The following is a 20,918-nucleotide window of genomic DNA, read 5'->3' on the forward strand; positions in this document are numbered from 1 at the left end:
TGTGATGAACTTCTTCAACCAGACTCCCTCCTTTGCTGCATCTGATGCAGCAATGTACTCCGCCTCTGTGGTCGAGTCAGCAGTGGTATCTTGCTTGGAACTCTTCCAACACACTGCTCCTCCATTCAAGGTGTACACATACCCTGAATTCGACTTGCTATCATCGACATCAGACTGAAAACTTGAGTCAGTGTAGCCTTCAACCTTAAGGCTATTACCTCCATATACTAGTAAAAGATCCTTAGTCCTTCTCAAGTACTTAAGGATACACTTTACTGCTTTCCAATGCTCCAAGCCTGGATCCGCCTGATACCTGCTCGTGACACTCAGAGCATGCGCTATATCAGGCCTAGTACATAGCATGGCATACATGATAGACCCTATTGCTGAGGCATAAGGTATCATATCCATGTTCGCCCTTTCTTCTGGAGTCTTTGGGGACATACTCGTAGAAAGCGATATCCCATGTCTCATCGGTATGAGACCTCTTTTAGAATTTTCCATGCCAAACCTTTTGACAATAGTTTCTATGTACCTGGACTGGGACAAGCCAAGCATCCTTTTGGATCTATCTCTATAGATTCTAATCCCCAAGATATAAGATGCTTCTCCTAAGTCCTTCATGGAGAAGTGTCTAGATAACCAAGCCTTTATTGTGGATAGCATTCCTATGTCATTCCCAATGATGAGGATGTCATCCACATATAACACCAAAAAGCTAATAGCGCTCCCACTTACCTTTCTGTATACACAAGGCTCATCTTCGTTCTTAACGAAGTCATAAGATCTGATTGCCTCATCAAATCTTATGTTCCAACTTCGGGAAGCTTGCTTTAGTCCATAAATGGATCTAAGCAACCTATACACCTTATCTGGGCAGTTCTTGGACACGAATCCCTCAGGTTGCATCATATACACCTCCTCCTCCAGGTTCCCGTTGAGGAATGCGGTTTTCACATCCATCTGCCAGATCTCATAATCATAGTGTGCTGCAATAGCCAATAGAATTCTGATGGATTTTAGCATTGCTACGGGTGAGAAAGTTTCGTCGTAGTCAACACCTTGCCTTTGACGATACCCCTTAGCCACTAGCCTTGCTTTATAGGTCTCTACCTTTCCATCTACTCCGATCTTTTTCTTAAAGATCCACTTGCAACCGATGGGTACAATACCTTCGGGTGCATCAACTAGGTTCCAAACCTTATTGGAGTACATAGAATCCATCTCAGAATTCATGGCTTCTTTCCACTTCCCGGAGTCTATACTCATAATAGCCTCCTCGTAGGTCTGAGGATCAATATCCTCTACATCCTCTGCTCTAATATGTCCCACATATCTCTCAGGAGGATGGGATACTCTATCAGACCTGCGTAAAGTTGAAACTTGTGTATTAGATACCTGAACAGACTCGGGCTGTAGAGTGGTGCTTGAGCTTGGTTCTCCAACCTCGCTCAATTCTATCATTCTCCCACTGTCTCCGTCAAGAATGTGTTCCTTCTCAAGGAACACTGCTCTCTTAGCTACAAAGACCTTTTGGTCCTCGAGATGATAGAAGTAATACCCACAAGTTTCCTTGGGGTATCCCACAAATTTACATCGCCCTGTCCTTGATTCTAACTTATCGGGGTTGTGTCTTTTAACATGGGCAGAGCAGCCCCAAATCTTAACTACTTTAAGATCAGGCTTCTTCCCTTTCCATATCTCATATGGTGTAGACACCACCGACTTAGTTGGAACTCTGTTCAGAAGGTAAGCTGCGGTTTCTAGGGCATATCCCCAGAATGAGATGGGTAGGTCAGCGAAACTCATCATGGACCGTACCATATCTAATAATGTACGATTTCTCCTTTCAGAGACACCATTGAGCTGAGGTGTATAAGGAGGTGTCCATTGGGATAATATCCCATGGTCCTTGAGGAAGTGAGTAAACTCTGTACTTAAGTACTCACCTCCTCGATCTGATCGAAGAGTTTTGATACTCTTTCCAGTCTGGTTCTCCACCTCATTCTTATACTCTTTGAATTTCTCAAAGGCCTCGAACTTGTACTTCATTAAGTACACATATCCATACCTTGAGAAATCATCAGTAAATGTAATGAAGTAGGAGTAACCTCCAATGGCATGAGTTGACATGGGTCCACATACATCACTATGTATGAGTTCCAACAACTCAGTGGCTTTCTCTCCAGTTCCACTAAATGGAGAGTTGGTCAGTTTTCCACGAATGCAAGGCTCACAAGTTGCATATGACACATAGTCGAATGGATCTAGATATCCATCATTTAGCAACTTTTGAATCCTTCTTTCATGGATGTGACCTAGCCTACAATGCCACAGGTATGCACTGTTCAACTCATCTCGTTTCCTTTTGGACACATTTATATTCATGATATGTGGAGTAGTGTCTAACATAAATAAACCATTATGCAATGTTCATTTCGTGATGATCTTATCATCTAATAATATCGAACAACCATTGTTCTCAAAAACAAATTTATATCCACTAACTGTTAAACATGAAATGGAGATAATGTTTTTGATAATAGAAGGAACAAAATAACATGCATCTAATGCAATAAAAGCTCCACTAGGCAGATGTAGGGCGACCTCGCCAACAGCTAATACAGCAACTTTTGCTCCATTACCCATCTTGAGGTCCATCTCGCCTCTCTCTAGTCTCCTAGGCCTTGCCAGAACCTGCAACGAATTACATATATGATAAGCACTACCGGTATCTAATACCCATGTGTTATCATAAGAGTCTGACAAATGGAGACTGATCATGAATGTACCTGAAGCTTCATCAAGCTTTTGTTTCGCCCTTTCTGCAAGGTACTCTTTGCAGTTTCTCTTCCAGTGCCCATCTTTACCACAGTGGAAGCACTGGCCTTTGTCCTTTGTTGGGTCTTTCTTAGCAACCTTTGCTTTACCTTGTTCGCCCTTGCCCTTTCCCTTCTTAAGGGACCTTTCTACTTTCCTTTTCTTTCTGGTCTCACCAGTGTAGAGAACTGGCTTCTCTTTCTTAATAGTACTCTCTGCCTCCCTCAACATATTGAGGAGCTCTGGGAGAGTCACCTCAAGCTTGTTCATATTAAAGTTCATTATGAACTGTGAAAAGGAATCTGGTAGGGACTGAAGCACAATGTCCACACACAAGTTATCCTCTAGGACCATTCCTAGACCTGTGAGTTTCTCTATCCACTCAATCATCTTTAGGACATGGTTCTGAACCGGTGTCCCCTCAGTCATCCTAGCGCGGAAAAGGCTCTTGGATATCTCATATCGTTGAGTCCTTCCCTGTTCCTCAAACAATTTACGGACATGTAGGAGAATGGATCTGGCATCCATCTTTTCATGTTGTCTCTGTAACTCTGGAGTCATAGAGCCCAACATATAGCACTGAGCAAGAGTGGAGTCATCAATGTACTTCACGTAGCGAGCGATCTCATCCTCGCTTGCCCCTTCTTCGGGCGTAGGCATCACTGTATCAAGGACGTACACGATTTTCTCCACTGTGAGAACAATTCTCAAGTTACGGAGCCAATCCGTATAATTTGGACCAGTGAGGCGGTTGACATCAAGTATGCCACGTAAGGGATTTGAAAGCGACATTTTCTGAAAATAAAGATGTAGCAAAAATGAATAACATGCAGATTTTGCAAGAAATAAACTATCAAGATATGGACTTCTATCTTAATATGCTCCCACTATTTTACTAACGAGTCACGCGACACCCTCAGCACGTGAAACGGAAGTCTCCGGCAGACTTCTAGTGGGGATCAGGATCCAATCAGCGTCTTAGTGTAACCTCGAGGGACTCGACCAATCACACTAAGCCTAAAAGGTAGACAACTCTTGCCGATCACAACTCCTTGTGATTCCCGTCCTGTTCGGCCTCCGAATCACCATGGCCTCGAGGGACTCGACCAACCATGATGCTCGGTTAAGTCAACACCTTCGTTACAAGATGAGTCTGATTTGATGATATACCCTCGAGGGACTCGACCAAGCATATCATGCCCTCAGGTCACCGGTGACATCTCTATGTCGTAAGCAAGATAGCGAATCGCGATATAGGTGAGTCTCGAGGGACTCGACCAACTCAACCTACACCGGGATTCGGTTCCTACTCATAACGATGGAAGGCCACGTGGGTCAATCTAATTGCCTCACGTTTACCGACTTAATATTATCGAGAGATGTTTCTATGATTTGGTCTCCTAATATGACATGTCACACATATACATATTTAATATATATCTACATCGCATGCAAATATATATACATATCTAGTATGTGTATAAGCAATCACACCAGATGATCATGGACCACAACCTAATATGATTAGGCCCGAGCCAGTAGGCCTAATCACTCACATCAAGATCTATGTGTGCAACGGTGCATCTCCATGCCTTGTGATCGTCCATCTCGTCCTCGTCGGTTCCGTCGACATCTTGATGCATCTCCATGCATCACGATCGTCCGTCTCGTGGGTCCCGCTATGGCTTCCACGCTCCCGCTGCGCCTCCTCATGTGATTACAACTTAATCATAGGCACGCAGGCCCGACAATAAACGAGAAATATAATGGAGGTTCGCAGACCTCAATAATAATAATCACAAGTACACACATCACACGGTCCATGATCATCCGTCCACTCATCATACATCACATGTATAAATAATCATCATCATGTAGGACTACTAGATAATAATAAAAATAATAATCAACTAAACCTTTTAATTAATTAATATTTTCTGAAATCAAGGATATATAGGGAATTTCTCAATTCCTAAGGGTATTTTCGTAATTTGGACAAAAGACAGAAACTGGAATTTCTCAAATTCCGAGGGGCAAAACTGTCTTTTGCGCAGAAAACCCTAATACCCTTTCCCCTTTTCGCTGCTGCCGCCGCCGCCACCCTGCCGGCGGCGGCCTGTGCGGCGGGGCGAGGGCACTGCCCTCGCCTGCAGGCGGCACGCCCGCTGGCGGTGATGCCGCTGCGGGTGGGCGCCCTCTTCGGGCGCCGCCGCCTCCGCGGGCGGTTCTGCCCGCGAGTCAGCGCCTGCAGGTGGTGCTGCCTCGCTGGCGGCCGCCCCTGCGGGGTTTTTGCCCGTGGGAGCAGCGGCCACAGGCGCCGCTGCCCTGCGGTGCCTCAGCCCGCGCTGCTGCCCCGCGGCGCCTCTGCCCGCGGGCTCAGTGGCCGCAGGCGCTTCTACCGAGCGGGCTCCCAGCCCCGCCGGCCGCAAGCCTGCTGCAAGCAGACCGCCGGCCGGTTGCTGCAGGCACAGCGCTTGCGCATGCGCCGGCGCTGTGCTGCCTGGCTGCGGCTGCGGCTGGCTGCAGGCATGCAGATCGAGGGCAGCAACTGTTGCTGCCCTTCCTTGCTTTTGCGTCAACGATTTTGACGTCAATATTCTTCCTAAACACAACACACGCAGTTCAAAAACCAATCATTCGCACGAACAACCTGGCTCTGATACCACTGTTGGGAAATCATAAGGGGGCGACATTATATGCGCAGCGGAAGAACAAGAAAACAAAAATCCCCGATTCCCAAAAAGATGTTCATCGTCGTGCGAAGATTGGTGCGCAAAATCCGCAAAAACACAAAACTGCGTATAGAGATTGTGTTACCTAGGGAGATCGTATATCCCTGTTTCCTTGCAGATCCTTAGGAGAGGGTGAAGGAGGTCAAGCGTCCTCCTCTCTAGCGGTGATCCACACAGCAGGGTTGCGACGACGCTCCTCAAAACTCCAGGCCTACTCTGAGGTGGAGAGGGAGAGGAGAATAGGAAGGGCAAGCAAAGAATCTAGCCTATGAGGCTGTGAATCCCTCCTATTTATAGAGATCCCGTGTCAAAACCCTAATGGGTCCTTTCCCTAGTGGGTATTGGATCTGCATCCAATAAGACAAGGGCTCCGTCGGATATCTCATATCCGAACCTCTACTCATCGCAATGCCTGCCATATGTGTGTGACCCTCTAGGCCCAATATCGAGCTGGCCGTGAGTCATACCTGTCAGAACTCCTTCTAGCTAAGTGAATTATTATCTCTGTAATAATTCACTCGACTCATCGACTACGGAAGTACTAGGCCACTACGCCGTAGTCCCCAGACGATACAGGGGAATCCAATCCATTGGACCTGTCTGTCCTCAGTTACCATGTACCTATAGTCCCTCATCCATCTAATATCCCAGAGATCGTATATCGAGCATGGTGCTGTCAGACCCATACGGTTTCTACTCGAGTCTCGCTCTAATCGGATTCTCCCGGAGAACTCTTTCTCTCTCAACCCGAATGACCCTGGCCAGGGATTTGTCTGAGCAAGAACACATGGGATATTCCTCTCATGATACCGAGAGTGGATGATCCTCTATCGACACTCAATAGCCCTCGTAAGGTCGACTACCACTCCCAATGACCAGCTGTACTAGATCTGGGAACAGCCAAACCTATAAGTCTGGTATCAAAGAGTGGAGCACTCATACAGGACATCCTTGGTGTCTCAAGTCTAAGAACCAGATACACCACTAGGACTACGGAATCGTTGTCTGACAATAAGGCATCATCAACCATCCAGCATTCCGTAAGCGGATCAATCAGTGAACTCATTCTCCAATGAGCACCTGTACTGTATCCCTAGTGTCCATACACGAGCAGCTATGAGACCAGCTGCATCCATCATATGGACGGGTATACAGCACACCAGTCTATCCGGTTATCACGATGTCCCTCTCGAGTAACCTATGACCGGGATTATTTAGGATATGTGTTTAAAGGTGAATCGATCTCATTATCGTGATCTCATCACGATCCGATTCCCATTGCACAAATCCAAGGACATCACAATATATATGCATTTATGCAATAGTTATAAAGTGATATACGCCAAAATATAATAAGCAAAAAGATTCTGTATCAAGTCACACGTGCCATCACTCACGTGATTGGCTTGCTGGGCACTTATGACTAGCAGGTGCCACCGCTTGGCTCTCCGATTTCACTGGTTTGGCTTAATTTTAGCCCAAACCATATCTGACTTTGGGCCCAGTTGGCCCCTAACCAGGATATAGGATTATCTCTTAATCCTAATCCTAATTACAAGTGAACTACATAACAAAAACACATCCTAAGCAAGCTTTCAACCGCGAACATCGAGTCTTGTTTCGGCGAGCTTTCCGACGAGCTTCTTCCGACGGACTCCCATCAAGCTCCCGATCTTGTGAGGACTTTAACGAGTAGCCGAGCCTTCTCGGTGATCTCCGTGAACCTCCGACGATCTCTTCGGCGAACTTCCGAAAATTCCGATAGGTTCCCGATTTCTTCTCGGTTGGTTTCGGCAGCATCTCCGACGATTCTTCGGACTCTTAAACGTCCATCGATCTTGACTCCGGTATTCTTGCTTTGTATTTTCTGGTTACCGTAGTTAATCCTGCACACTTAACTCAATAATATGGATTAGATCAATTAACCCATCAATTGATTTCATCATCAAAATTCGAGATTCAACAGTATCAACCTTGTCTTTGGTAAAATTATTTAAAATAAGAAAGGAACTAAGCCTTTCATACTAAGCTCTAGGAGCTTGTTTCAAGCCATAGAGAGCCTTAGTCAATTTGAATACATGATTAGGAAGAAGAGAATTTTCAAATCCGGGAGGTTGTTCGACATATACTTCTTCGGAAATAAAACCATTCGAAGGCACTTTTGACATCCATTTGAAACAGTTTAAAATTATTACTACTAGCATAGTCAAGGAGCATCCTAATGGCTTCTAATCTTGCCACAAGAGCGAAGGTTTCTTCGTAGTCGATACCTTCTTCTTGGTTGAAACCTTTGACCACTAATCTAGCCTTGTTTCTAACAACGATACCATTTTCGTCTTATTTGTTTCTAAAGACCCATTTAGTACCAATGACTAAATGGCCACTAGGTCTAGGAACAAGCTTCCATACCTTATTCCTCTCAAATTGATTTAATTCCTCTTGCATTGCAATAACCCAAAAATCATCTTTTAAGGCCTCGTCAATACATTTAGGTTCGATTTGAGAAAGGAAGGCAGTGTTAGCATAAAAATTCTTAAAAGAGGAACGAGTTTGAACCCCTTTTGATGTTTCTCCTATAATTAGCTCCTTTGGATGAGCATCTATATACTTCCATTCCTTGGGTAAGGAAATTTCGGAAGAAGATGCATCCAAGTTGCTATTTTGAGGAGGGGGTTCATTTAATTTCAAATTATCAAAACCAAGATCATCATCAAAATCATTTTTCTTTAAATCAGAAATTTAATTAAAAACTATATGAATAGATTCTTCTATTACTAAGGTTCTTTTGTTAAAAACCTGAAAAACCTTAGAAACGGAAGAGTAACTAAGAAAGATGCCTTCATCGGATTTAGCATCAAATTTTCCTAAGGCATCCCTTTTATTCAAAATAAAGCATTTACAACCGAAAACTTTAAAATAAGAAATATTTGATTTTTTGTTATTCCATAATTCATAGGGAGTTTTTGATAGGGATGATCTTATTAGGACCCTATTCATGATGTAGCAAGCCGTATTTACGGCTTCGGCCCAAAAATACTTGGGTAGACTATGTTCATTTAACATCGTTCTTGCCATTTCTTGTAGGTTTCTATTTTTTCTTTCAAAACTCCATTTTGTTGGGGATTCCTCGGAGTGGAGAAGCTATGATTGTATCCATTAACTTCACAAAAATTTTGAAAATCACGGTTTTGAAATTCGCCACCGTGATCACTCCGAATTGATGAAATCATGAAACCTTTTTCGTTTTGAGCGAGTTTACAAAATTTAGAGAAACACTTGAAACAATCACTTTTGTGAGCTAAGAAATAAGTCCAAGTGTATCTAGTATAGTCATCCATAATTACAAACGCATATTTGCTTCCTCCTAGACTTATCGTATCAATTGGTCCAAATAAGTCCAAATGAATCAATTGTAATGGTCTAGTGGTGCTAATTTGAGTTTTTGATTTGAAACTAGTTTTTATTTGTTTACCTAGTTGACATGCATCGCATACTTTGTCCTTAATAAACTTTATATTTGGAATTCCTCGCACTAATTCTCTAGATTAGATCTTAGATATTAGTTTCATGCTTGCATGGCCTAGTCTCCTATGCCAAAGCCAAGCATCATCATTTAAAGCAGAGAAGCATATTTCATTACTTAGTTCATTAAGGTTGATGGTGCAGACATTATTTTGTTTTAATGCAATCATAGTTATGTTATGGTTTGGTTTTTCAATAATACACACATTTGATTCAAATCTAATGATATAACCTTTATCGCATAATTGACTAACACTCAAGAGATTATGTTTCAATCCATCAACTAGTAAGACATCATCAATAGAAAATTTTAATTTGTTACCTATGGTTCCCTTGCCAATGATTTTGCCTTGGTTGTTGTCTCCGAAGGTGACGTACCCTTCTTCTTTGCTAGTGAGCATAGAGAAATGAGATGGATCTCCAGTCATATGTCTTAAGCATCCACTATCTAGATACCATCTCTTGCTCCTAGCTTATGATGGTGTATGTTTCTACAAGAAGGGATTATTTTTAGGTACCCATTTTCTTTTAGGTGCCTTAAAAACTGATTTAACTTGTTCATCATATTGCATAGAATTGATCATGGTTCCTTTAGGAATCCAAATTAGTTTGTTCGGACTAATTTTCTTGAATGGACATTTATAAGTTTTATATCCATATTTGCAACAAAAGTTGCAATTGCTTTGGTGCCGAACATGTAAGACATGGCCTTTAATGAAGGTGGTTGGATTTTGGTGAGGACTTCTCACAAATCTGATTCCACTTCTTTTAGGAACGTGACCCTTATTTGTAAGGATCATATTCAAAGACTTACTACCAACCTCGAATTTCTTCAAGGTGTCCTTAAGTAGCAAGTTCTCCTTTTGGAGAGTTTCTAGATCATGGCATTTTATACATGGAGCTAAACTATCATGATATTCAGTCTTTAATTTATTGACATCACAAGTGATACTATCATGCTCCTTTTTTAGCAATTTGTATTTTCTACTAATTGTCTTACATTTATCAAATAACTCATGGAAGGCATTTAATAATTCATGATATGGTAAATCTACATCAATTAAATTCGTTACCTCTTCTCCGATGGCCATTAGGGCGTAATGAGCAACTTGCTCGGTGTTGGACTCCTCTTCTTCGGACGCGCTTGAATCATCCCACGTTGCCTTGAGCGCCTTCTTCTTTGATGTTCTCTTTTTGGCTTGAGGACAATCGTTCTTGTAGTGTCCCGGTTTTTTGCACTCATAGCAAATCACTTGGTCCTTCTTGTGTTCAAATTTATTTTTTATATTATTTTTAAATTTATTCTTTCTTAAATATTTTTAAAATTTTTGAGTCAAAAGTTCAATGTCATTGTCACTGTCCTCATCACTTGATGTTCCTTTCTAAGTGATCTTCTTGTGATGTGAGTGTCATATCCTTCCTGTTCTTTGGAAGGGGGTTCTCGAGCTCGTCATGAGCTTGACATGTTATTTCGTAGGTCATTAGAGACCCAATAAGTTCTTCAAGAGGGAATGTTTTAAGGTCTTTGGCCTTTTGAATGGCCATAACTTTTGGATCCCAACTTTTAGGGAGGGATCTTAATATTTTAGTTACTAGTTCAAAGTTGGTAAAATCTTTACCAAGAGCTTTGAGTCCATTGATGACATCCGTGAATCGGGTGTACATGTCTCCGATGGACTCACTTGGTTTCATTCGGAAAATTTTGTAAGAGTGCACAAGGATGTTGATTTTGGACTCTTTCACTCGGCTAGTGCCTTCATAAGTGACCTCAAGAGTTCTCCAAATATCAAAAGCCGAATCACAAATTGAAACACGATTAAATTCATTTTTGTCTAGTGCACAAAATAAGGCATTCATAGCTTTTGCGTTTAAAGCAAAAACCTTCTTCTCCGATTCATTCCATTTGCTCATCGGAAGAGAAGATTTTCGAAATCCGTTTTCAACAATAGTCCAAAGCTCGAAATCCATGAAAATGAGAAAGATCCTCGTATGAGTCTTCCAATAAGTATAATCCGACCCATTAAACATGGATGAACGTGTGATAGAATGACCCTCATGTATGCCGGAGTAAGCCATCTCTCTTGGATATCAAATCAAATATGAGAGTGAGCCTTGCTCTATACCAACACGCTCTGATAGCTTCGTCATTGATGTCTCAGTCACCAGTTCATGTGTGTGCCCGTCGCACGGCGCAATCACGGGTCGGATGACATCAGACGATGCGTGGCTCTCACCGTCGGTGGACGAGAGAGCCACTCTGATGGTTCGTTGATGGCATGCGGTGAGTCGTGTTTTGCGGGGGAAGTACGTTCCCGGGAAGCACAGGAATATAAGAGAGTATATCCAAATGGAACACGGTAGTATGAACCGACGCTTCATTGCAAGTAACATCTCTCACTCTCAGTGATTTCCGTTTTAGCTTGTCGAAATTGTCATGCGCTACCGATGACATCATGAAACTCCAATATAAGGTTCCGTAAGTGTCGGAGAGAGAAGAAAAGAGAACTCGCAAGTTGGGTGCTTGTGTTCTTCTTCTTCTTCCTGCTGGGAAATCTGCAGTCGATAAATTTTGACGACGGGGAGTGGTATTCATGGTAAGAAGAAATCAGTCAAACATGGAGAAAAGACGAATACGAGAACAGAACGTACTCCGTTTCGCCTCTGTGCTGTCGTTTTCGGGTTTGAAGACGATGTGCGTTGATCACGAAATCCAAGTTCTGTGGGCAGGACAAGCCGAATGCACGTACGCCAATTTAATAAGTCAATGAAAAGAACAAAACCATAGCCATTAGACCACTACAAGTTCTAAGTGGGAGTCCTCCACCAAATCCAAGGGAAAATAGGTGCACAAGTTGGTGAGATACAAGACGAGCGTTATTTGAGTCTAGGTTTAGTTTCATATAATTTCAAAGCTATGGATTGAGTGTCACATAATTTTTAGCGAAACACCTGTCTTAAGAAAAGATAATATATTACCAAAGTAATTTGTACATCCTAAGTTTTGGATATCAGTAACTCGTGCATCCTCAAAGGAAGCTTCAGCTTATCACTTCTGCCTCCATTTCAATCGGGTGAATTCCACCTTGTTTGGCTTGAAACAGTCGCTCCTTAATAGCAGCCAACCCATTATAACAGCTATTCATGTCTTACAAGAATTTACAACCTGCAAAAATAAAAACACCATTAGAATCTCGGACCAGAAAGTCTGCCCCACCCTCCTGCAATTGATACAGATACGAGCCATTAGCCATTACAACAGCTATTCATGTCTTACAAGAATTTACAACCTGCAAAAATAAACACTCGATTAGAATCTCGGTCCAGAAAGTCTGCCCCACCCTCCTGCAATTGATACAGATACGGCCATTAGCATTAAGATTAAACCAATCTTGCTGAGGGTTAGTCCAAGCCATCCTGATAGTATTTGTCTCACAAGTTAATCCCTGAGATACAAACATAGTTTTACAACTGGATTCATAGGCAACAGTTCTAAAGAAGATATTAGTTGGAGTGACTTCAACTCTTAAGGAAAGACATTTCATTTCTGACCTTCCAAATTGAGTAGAGCCCATATACTATAAACTGCTCCTAGGTTTAAGCAACTTTGTTACACAATTTGACTCGCTTTCTAGAGCCATTTGCCAACATACAAAGTACAGCCAGACTTAATATAGAAAAGAGATAAAAACACATTTAGCAACAGTTTTAGAGAATTATTTAAGTTGACATGCAGCTATAGTTTGATCCGTGGAGCTGTGGATGCGACTGTTTCCACACATTAGACTGAGACAGATTACCAATGTCCTGGTAATGTATATACTCATCACTGCTTTATGGATGGCTCAAAGCACATTAGTCAACTTGCTCTACTGGCAATTGCATGTGATCGGTTCTACTCTCTTTTAGTTTTTATGTACCAAAACTGATGCGATCCTTCAAGAATAAAACCAGAGAAAGACGTGCTTTTTTCACCTCCAGAACATGGATTATACAAAGAGACTCGCCTACAAAAGAAGCCCTAGTAAGAGACCTAGATGGTGATTTATACCATCACTCCACAGCCTATCCTTCATGGGCGTCTAAAGCACTCAGAAAGAAAGCAATCAATTCCTCCTCAAAGCTTCAGCTCAATAAGAAAGGACTGAACAAACTTGCTACCGGCAACAATGTAATGTTCAGATGATTAGAAAAAGAAAGAACAAAAAATATAAATCCAAAGACATGTTTATAAGTTCATATTTATCTCTCTCCATTGTAATCTCTCTGTAGCTTTCCCGAGTTCTAAGTGCATAAATCATCAGAAGCATGGTCAAACAAGGAGCAATAATGAACACGAGTACAGAGCCTAGTTCAATACTGTAAAATAAATGCATTACCTTTATTATGGTGCTTCAATAACTTCTTGTTTCCTTAACATTTGTCGATCATGCAACCATCTTTTCCACCAAGTTAATGACATCCTGGAAACACACAGAAAACCTATATAAATAGATCAAACGGTTCTTTGTTGCTCATAAATGTTCTAGCATAAGAGATGCATATTCCTCACATTGGATACATCTCAAGAATATTTTGGTGAGCATTAGCTCACAGGATGAGAGATTATTTACAGCTAAGACCAAATTGATTGGCCTGAAGGATTAACCACCGGACACAAATTGTATATGGAGCTAAGCCTTTTAATTGAAGGCTAATTACCTATGGAAGGGAATAGAATTTACATCAATACATCATGAGAATTTGGTGGAAAACAGGGATCGAATATTCACCACTACAAGGTAGAAAAATGTTTACTCCACACCAACACTTATTTTGTAATAGATCTACAAATGCAAAATTCTTCTGTCAACATCTTTCTTTTACCACCTTGTGTTTACTTCCAGGAGCTAGACGCCAAATTTGTACTTTGACAACCACTGTCTGCACATGTCAACCACGGGCAGTGCATTTGCAACTGATGCCTGCAGGATTAGAAAAGTGCACAAATTCAAGGCAAATTCAAAGAAAGAGATGCAAGAAAATCATAATATATCTTAATTGGGTTAGACATCTCAAAATTTAATCAAGCAAGAGTTGCAGATTAAATAATATCCGGAAAAAAAAATCAACAAGCCGATAGAAAATTGATGAAAGCATGACATGGCTGATGCCCGTTGCTCAATTTTCTAGATCTATGTATTAAAGTCAATGGCAGAGGAGAGTTCGTTCACAAAACATGTCAAGTATGTTTCATTTTTAACGATGGTGGGTTCCTCATTTCAATGAAGTAGGAATATGATCTAATGGTGAACGGTTCGAAATCTATTTAACATGTAAAAGTACAGCATGATGTCAATATCTAGTACAATCAAAGTGAAAACCCACATGCCTAGAATGCAACTTCTGAAACATATGTTTAATTGTCGTTAAGACATCAAACCTGATGTGCAACATATTCAACGTCAGCAACACTTCCACTTCGGGAAGCTATCTGGAAAGCACTCTTTAGACGGCCACAAACAACGCAAGCTAAAACTTTCCTATAAGAAAGAAATATCGAGTACAAGGAAACACAATTCAGATATACAAGTGAACATACAGTGCTGCTGAAATTTTTGTTAGTTTAATTTGAAATCAACAGGTAAATTTAACTGGAAATTCACTGTATCTTATTTTATTTCACAAGCACATTCACAAGCAGGAAGTAATAGACTTCCTGCATATGTATACGGTAGAGGAAACCACTTGAACAGAATGTATGAGTTTATTATTAGGATTTCTACTGGAAATTGTTGGATGTGCTCAGACGAATTGAAATATATAAAGCTTAGAAAGCAAAAGTCAGTAAAAGAAAGAAGACAGGCAACTTGGAAAGACCATGTAACAGAAACAACAGACCGCAATGTCCCAACTATACGCAGTCAGCTATATGTATCTTTTCCTGTCAATGAGTTATGTACAAATCAATCTTGGTGGTTAAATTAAGAACATTCAATTGTTACGTGTAGTTTCTAGTAAAGCCTTTTTAGGCAAAGGATTTTATTCCTTGTATATAATTTTTTTCTTCTTTTTTTCCCCCCACTTTATTAAATTTGCAAGTCGTGACCGTGAAGATTATTCAAAGAGATAAAAGTAATTGGTTTTAATGACTTACAATATACAGTCAGACCAAAAATCATTTGAAAATTAGTCTAAACAAGGATTTAAATATCAAATGGAGTGGCATATAGCAACTAGTATTCACCGATCTGACCCTGTACCTGCATCAAAATATAGTATTACTCAATAACAGTAATACATTTTATTTTATTTTATGATACCAGATAGTATGAATCAATATACTGCCTAGGATACTGGCACCATATCAACCTGATAGTTTACCGGTATTTAAACCATTGGAAACCAAATTTTAAACTAAGTCTAAAAGCTTAGGCAAGATGGTCCAGTTCAGAATGACCAAAGGTATGAAGTATTATTTATGCATGAAGCAACAAACTAAAAGATCCGCTGGACCACTTATGTCTACTCCACCTATAATTAACATAATAACAATAACAAACACAAAGTCATTATTACAAGGACACGAAAGCATACCTGTGACTGCTAATTAGCATGTCTATGAGCCGATCAGGCCGTTCTTTGTGCTTGTTAGCATATACGTTGATGGCAGCTCCAAGAACCTATTAAAATTTTAAATGATGAAACAGCATTTAATTACTAGTACTAATATAACCATTTCTAGATTGTCATCATTTGTTGTAGGTGAATACACAAGCAAGGATTTAAATACAAGTCCTTGCTGAATGCCACTAGACAGCAAACTAGCATGGTATATCTTGGTGCATCATCAAAATATTCAAAAAATATCCAAGTGACAGCAGGTCAGGATACCCTTTATGGGAACAGAAACTGGACTTATATATATATATATATATATATATATATATATCAGTACCATAACTACAAACTGATGTACAGATTCATGTCCACTGGCTCGATCACACTTAGCTTTTAAGACTTTTTATTGAAGCAATAAAAAAATAAAACTTTTTATAAACCTCAATTGTTCTAACAGAGTGAGGTACTAATTTTACAGAATCATGAAAGTAAAACATTGCCAGCTTATATGTTCTCAACATTTACAAACTAAAACATTCATTTGTAAACAATCAATAATATCTCATTATGTTGAAATCTTTGGCATGAGGAAGGCAGCATTTTTATGAACTTTGAACAAAAAAATATGAAGTCGAATGGGCCCATAGGAACTAGGAGTACTAATGGGTCAGGTCAGTCCATGATCGTGTCGGGCTAAGATCAATATACTAAAACAAAACTCTAAATTCAAACCCCACCAAGGATGACATGATTAAGGCATTTCAACAAGATTCAACTAAAATCTGATCAAACCTGTAATGACACAATTTGACCTATTTATAAGACAAAATGATACAATTGGCATCCTAGCCCTGAAATGACATTTAACACATTCGAGTATAACTGGTCTATCAGGTTTGTTTCAGTCTATCGAATCAACTTCCTAAACCTGAACTCAACCCAAATTATTAATCAGGTCAATTGTGTTACCTATTTGAGACGCAAACACGTAGGTGACCACTCAACTGATCTTGTGTCAGGTAAGGACCAAGTTGGCGGATCAAATCAGGAGTTGGCACCTCTATTATGAATTTAATAACACAATCAATATCAGATAGTCTGAATGTTCTACCGTACTAAAAGGTGAAAAAACATGTTTCCTTAGAAAAATAAATTAGTTTGGTAGGAACCTAATCGAATGGAGGCATTGGTTTAGATGACAACCAATTTAACCAGAGGTTAATATCATCCATGACAAAATATGGAAAATCAAAAAATCTTTATTCTTTACCTGGTCCAAATCATCTTCATCTATTGTGCCCTTTATATTCTTCAAGAGCTCTGTTAATTGACCGCCCTTTTTTCTCTCTGCAAGGGATGCTGCCACACCAGCATAGATGTCAACAGCTGAAAGATGAATGATATGCAGTACACATCAGCCTTGGCCAAGAAGAAATAGATCCATAAGTAAATTATTTAAGAGAGTAGATCCCACAAATGAATAGAGAAAAACAAAGAATAATAAATATCAAGATAGCATTATGGAGCCATGAATGCCTTACCTGGGAGGTTAAATTCATAAATAACTTGGAAAGCCAAGTCAAAATGCTTTTCAGCAAGTGCCTCAGTGATTAAGCACCTTCTCCTGCAAAGTTGAACAAGACTTACAGTAAATAATCGAAACGGTAACAGAAGTCAACCTCATCCATCATTTGTCTGATAGAGTACAAGTAATCTACAAATAAGTAGTAATGTACATCAGAAACTGATCAAGAAACTTGCATTGTGCTATAGCTATTGGCATAAATGCTGGCAATGAAACAAACAGCAGTATGCTGGTTTAGCACTGACACCAAATTGATTCTATCAATTATATACCCAAAGAAATTCAGTGTATTTAATCCATAAAACAACATATGCCCAAGTTATAATGAAGACAAATGAAAAAGGTTTTTCTTGAAAATCGACACAAGCTGAAAAACTATTGTCATGCATGTCTTTTGTGATCCTTTTGAGCATTAATTCTCCATCAAAAAGTTCTTGTTTTCACTGAATCACATAAAACATAACTAGCTTATTAATGAATATAATGAATAAACAGCAAAATTCACAAAAGCATTATAAATAAAATAAGTACAACAAACCTAAAAGTTTCAGGTTCACTTGGATTTCCAAATAGAGAATGCTTCCACTGAGGTCCATCTGAATCATTGAGGGATTTCACTACTTCTACCTACATAATATTAAGATATGTAAGAAACAGGTTGATGAAGACCCTAAAAAAGAACAAAAAAAAGAAAAAGGAATTGAGGGTTCATAATATCTAAAGTTCTTTTGCAGTATTAAGCAAGCAGTCTGTGTTTTACAGAAGAAAGACTAAATGAATGTGGATGTTTGTCTCAGTGTCTAGAGCTCTTTAGGTACCAGGAAGATAAATCCAGTCACTAGAAACTAGATCTCAACCAAGGGTATGGTGCCAGTCATGCCATAGTATAAGTACTGCAGCAACAGGCACATGGCAATTGATATACGAAGATCCAATAGCAGAACAGTGCAACACTTACACCTATAATAGCACATACCATATTTAACAACGTATGTAACATGCCAGTGGCTGGCCATTACAAGCGGTGAACAAGAATTATTTACTGTCAGGCTAGCCAATTCATGTAACATAAACAATCAGATTAGCCAATCAAACTATAATTATTTACTGTCAGTTTCAAGAATTCATTTCTTTCAATCACATAACAATTTGATAATGATGTGGTAGTTCTCAGAGAACAAAATCTAGTAAATGCATAATATCATTAAGGACCAGTATGATGAACCAACAACCAAGAATATCAGGGCTGTTCTTGGGCTGCCACCAAGTGCTTCCAAATTTGCATTGTAGCATGTTTACTAGGAAAATAGATAAGATTGGATGTGTGGTGTTCGATGATGCTGTTTACAAGGTTGATCACATATGGTGTTCTACTTGAAGAGCTTTAATGAAATCTAAGTTTAAATTATGAAAAGGAAGATCACAATTGTTAAACCTTTAAAATAAGGAGAACTTATGGAAATATATAGTCAAGATAAGGAGTGTATAATCATAATAGAGGTTTGAAAAAATATGGTGAAGTAGATAAACAAATTTTTAATGACTTGGATATACAAAAACAGAAGACTAAAGAAAAATTACAATAAAATAAGAGCTTTGTGGTCCAAGCGGGAAGGAGCATCTTGTTTCATATCTGATAGTTAATAGGTCCGTGGAGAAAGGTATTATAAGGTATATAGAGTAATGATAGGTAATGCAAGATTGTTCAGATGAACAAAATAGTGGGGATGCTGTGATGAGAAAAATAGGATAAGGCACAATGTAGCAATTCAACCATACTATATGCCATATGTCCCAACTAGTGTGGTCATAGGAGCAATTCAACCATGAAAATAATCCATAAAACTGAAAAAACCCTTAACCTTTTGTACCTTACAACAAAAAATAAATAAAAGTAATGTTCAAATTTTTGACATTACTATTTACAAAAAATTAAAATGAATAAATAATCTTATATCTCATCCTCTTCCTCTACTAGATCACTGCCACCACATCTCTTATCCTTCTTCTGTTGCCATAAGATCACTGCCACCTCGATTCACACTACTCTTACTGCTAACTCCACCACCACAACCATCACCAGCAATATCTACTACTCTGCTGTTGTTCAACAACCACCACAACCTCCTCTTGTTCCTCCACTTGACAAATAGTTGGTAACTCGGTAGGTGGTACGGAGATAAGAGCACTGTGGTTATGCTGCATCAAAAAACGAAAAAAAAAAAAAACAACTAAAAGACAAGAGTAAACTAGAAACCTCTGGGCTACCTGACAAAGATTTCAGTATAGGTTACCAGGTCCATCAGTTACAGATGCAGAAAAGACCACTACTTCCATATTTTTTCTTATTTTGGACCCTCAGTTTCCCAATTGGTACCAACATAGACAACACTCTGGTTTTGCAGGAAACCAATCCATTGCTTGAAAAAATAACAATGAACAAGATGCTCTGTAAAGTTAGTGAGCCATGCAATATAGGACACAAATGGCATACAAAACTGAAAAACCTTGTTCTAGTATAGGCAACTAGGGCATACAAAACTCAAGCCCACCCAATGCGCAAGGTTCTTGCTAATGCAGGATCTCATGCGAATTAGTGTATCTAGTCTTACCTCTACAGGCAAAGACATTAATTCTATGATTTGAACCCTATCCATCCAGGTCGCAACAAGCAACCTTCTGATGGTGCCAAGGTTCATCTTAGCATACAAGACAAGCCAATCTGATGAAATGCAAAAACAATTGTAATTTAAATTTACTTTTAATCAATAATTCTATTCATATTCCTATATACATTTAAATATTTGTGTAGGCAATTCATATGAAGGACCAATGTGAGCATTGACAAGCATATAAGTGTGTAAGCTTATGATTTTGTGCAAGTATTTTTATGTAGTTGCAAAAAAAGATCTGCTATTGAATATGCATGATAGAAAATTAGAAGTTTAATTTGGTACAGAAACAAAACATGTTGGGATGCATGTCCTCTTGTTATTAGAATATAAGAAGCTGCTTTAGTTCAACAATGTTATTATCCCACCTGGATAGCTACCTGGGCTGAGAATTTTACAAGCCCATCTTCACTTAGCTTTTCAGAGGCACTCTTTCCACGAACAGACTTGGAAACCACTCTAGTAGCCTCGCCCGCTGCTCTATGTCGTGCTGATAATCCTTCGTCAAAATGAATCTACATCCATTGTTAAGATACAAGAACAAAGGAAAAAATTATATAGGCAAAAATGACTTGTAAGGTAGAAACTGAACATACTACTGCAGAACCCACACTAAGTAAACAGAAAACTGAACATATTGATACAAAACCACTTGTAAGGTAGAAACTTTTAACATAACATGCATATTAGACCTTAAATTGACAACTTAAGCAATTCAACATAAAGAGTAATCAAATTTCACATCAATGTCTCAAATCAAACAAACAATCAATTCAATGGAAACAAGATGTTCTTCATCCTCTTTGACTGAATATACTTTCTGAAATCAAACAAACAATCAATTCACATCAACTGTAGCACTTTTATAAGTTTTTTTACACATGTTTTCTTGATATATATGTTAAACACATTTTGATTCATCAATTAGTGAAAAAATATAATAAGTAAATTTAATTAGTTTTACTTGGCCCAGTGCAGACAAAACTGAAT

At 39.4% G+C, this 20,918-nt stretch overlaps 1 protein-coding gene and 1 pseudogene across 1 annotated transcript in view; both read right to left on the reverse strand.

The window, feature by feature from the left end:
• Window positions 1-12,217, reverse strand: LOC135629248 (uncharacterized; annotated as a pseudogene).
• LOC103974726 (uncharacterized) overlaps window positions 11,979-20,918 on the reverse strand; it is a 23,788-nt gene continuing 14,848 nt past the window's right edge. The window contains 9 exon segments of the mRNA XM_065137096.1: window positions 11,979-12,416; window positions 13,451-13,534; window positions 13,941-14,035; window positions 14,494-14,593; window positions 15,648-15,733; window positions 16,942-17,057; window positions 17,213-17,295; window positions 17,795-17,883; window positions 20,297-20,443. Coding sequence (XP_064993168.1) covers window positions 13,961-14,035; window positions 14,494-14,593; window positions 15,648-15,733; window positions 16,942-17,057; window positions 17,213-17,295; window positions 17,795-17,883; window positions 20,297-20,443 — 696 coding nt within the window. The 3' untranslated portion in view covers window positions 11,979-12,416; window positions 13,451-13,534; window positions 13,941-13,960.

The sequence above is a fragment of the Musa acuminata genome, chromosome BXJ3-1, assembly GCF_036884655.1.
Source record: "Musa acuminata AAA Group cultivar baxijiao chromosome BXJ3-1, Cavendish_Baxijiao_AAA, whole genome shotgun sequence".
Lineage (NCBI taxonomy): Eukaryota > Viridiplantae > Streptophyta > Magnoliopsida > Zingiberales > Musaceae > Musa > Musa acuminata.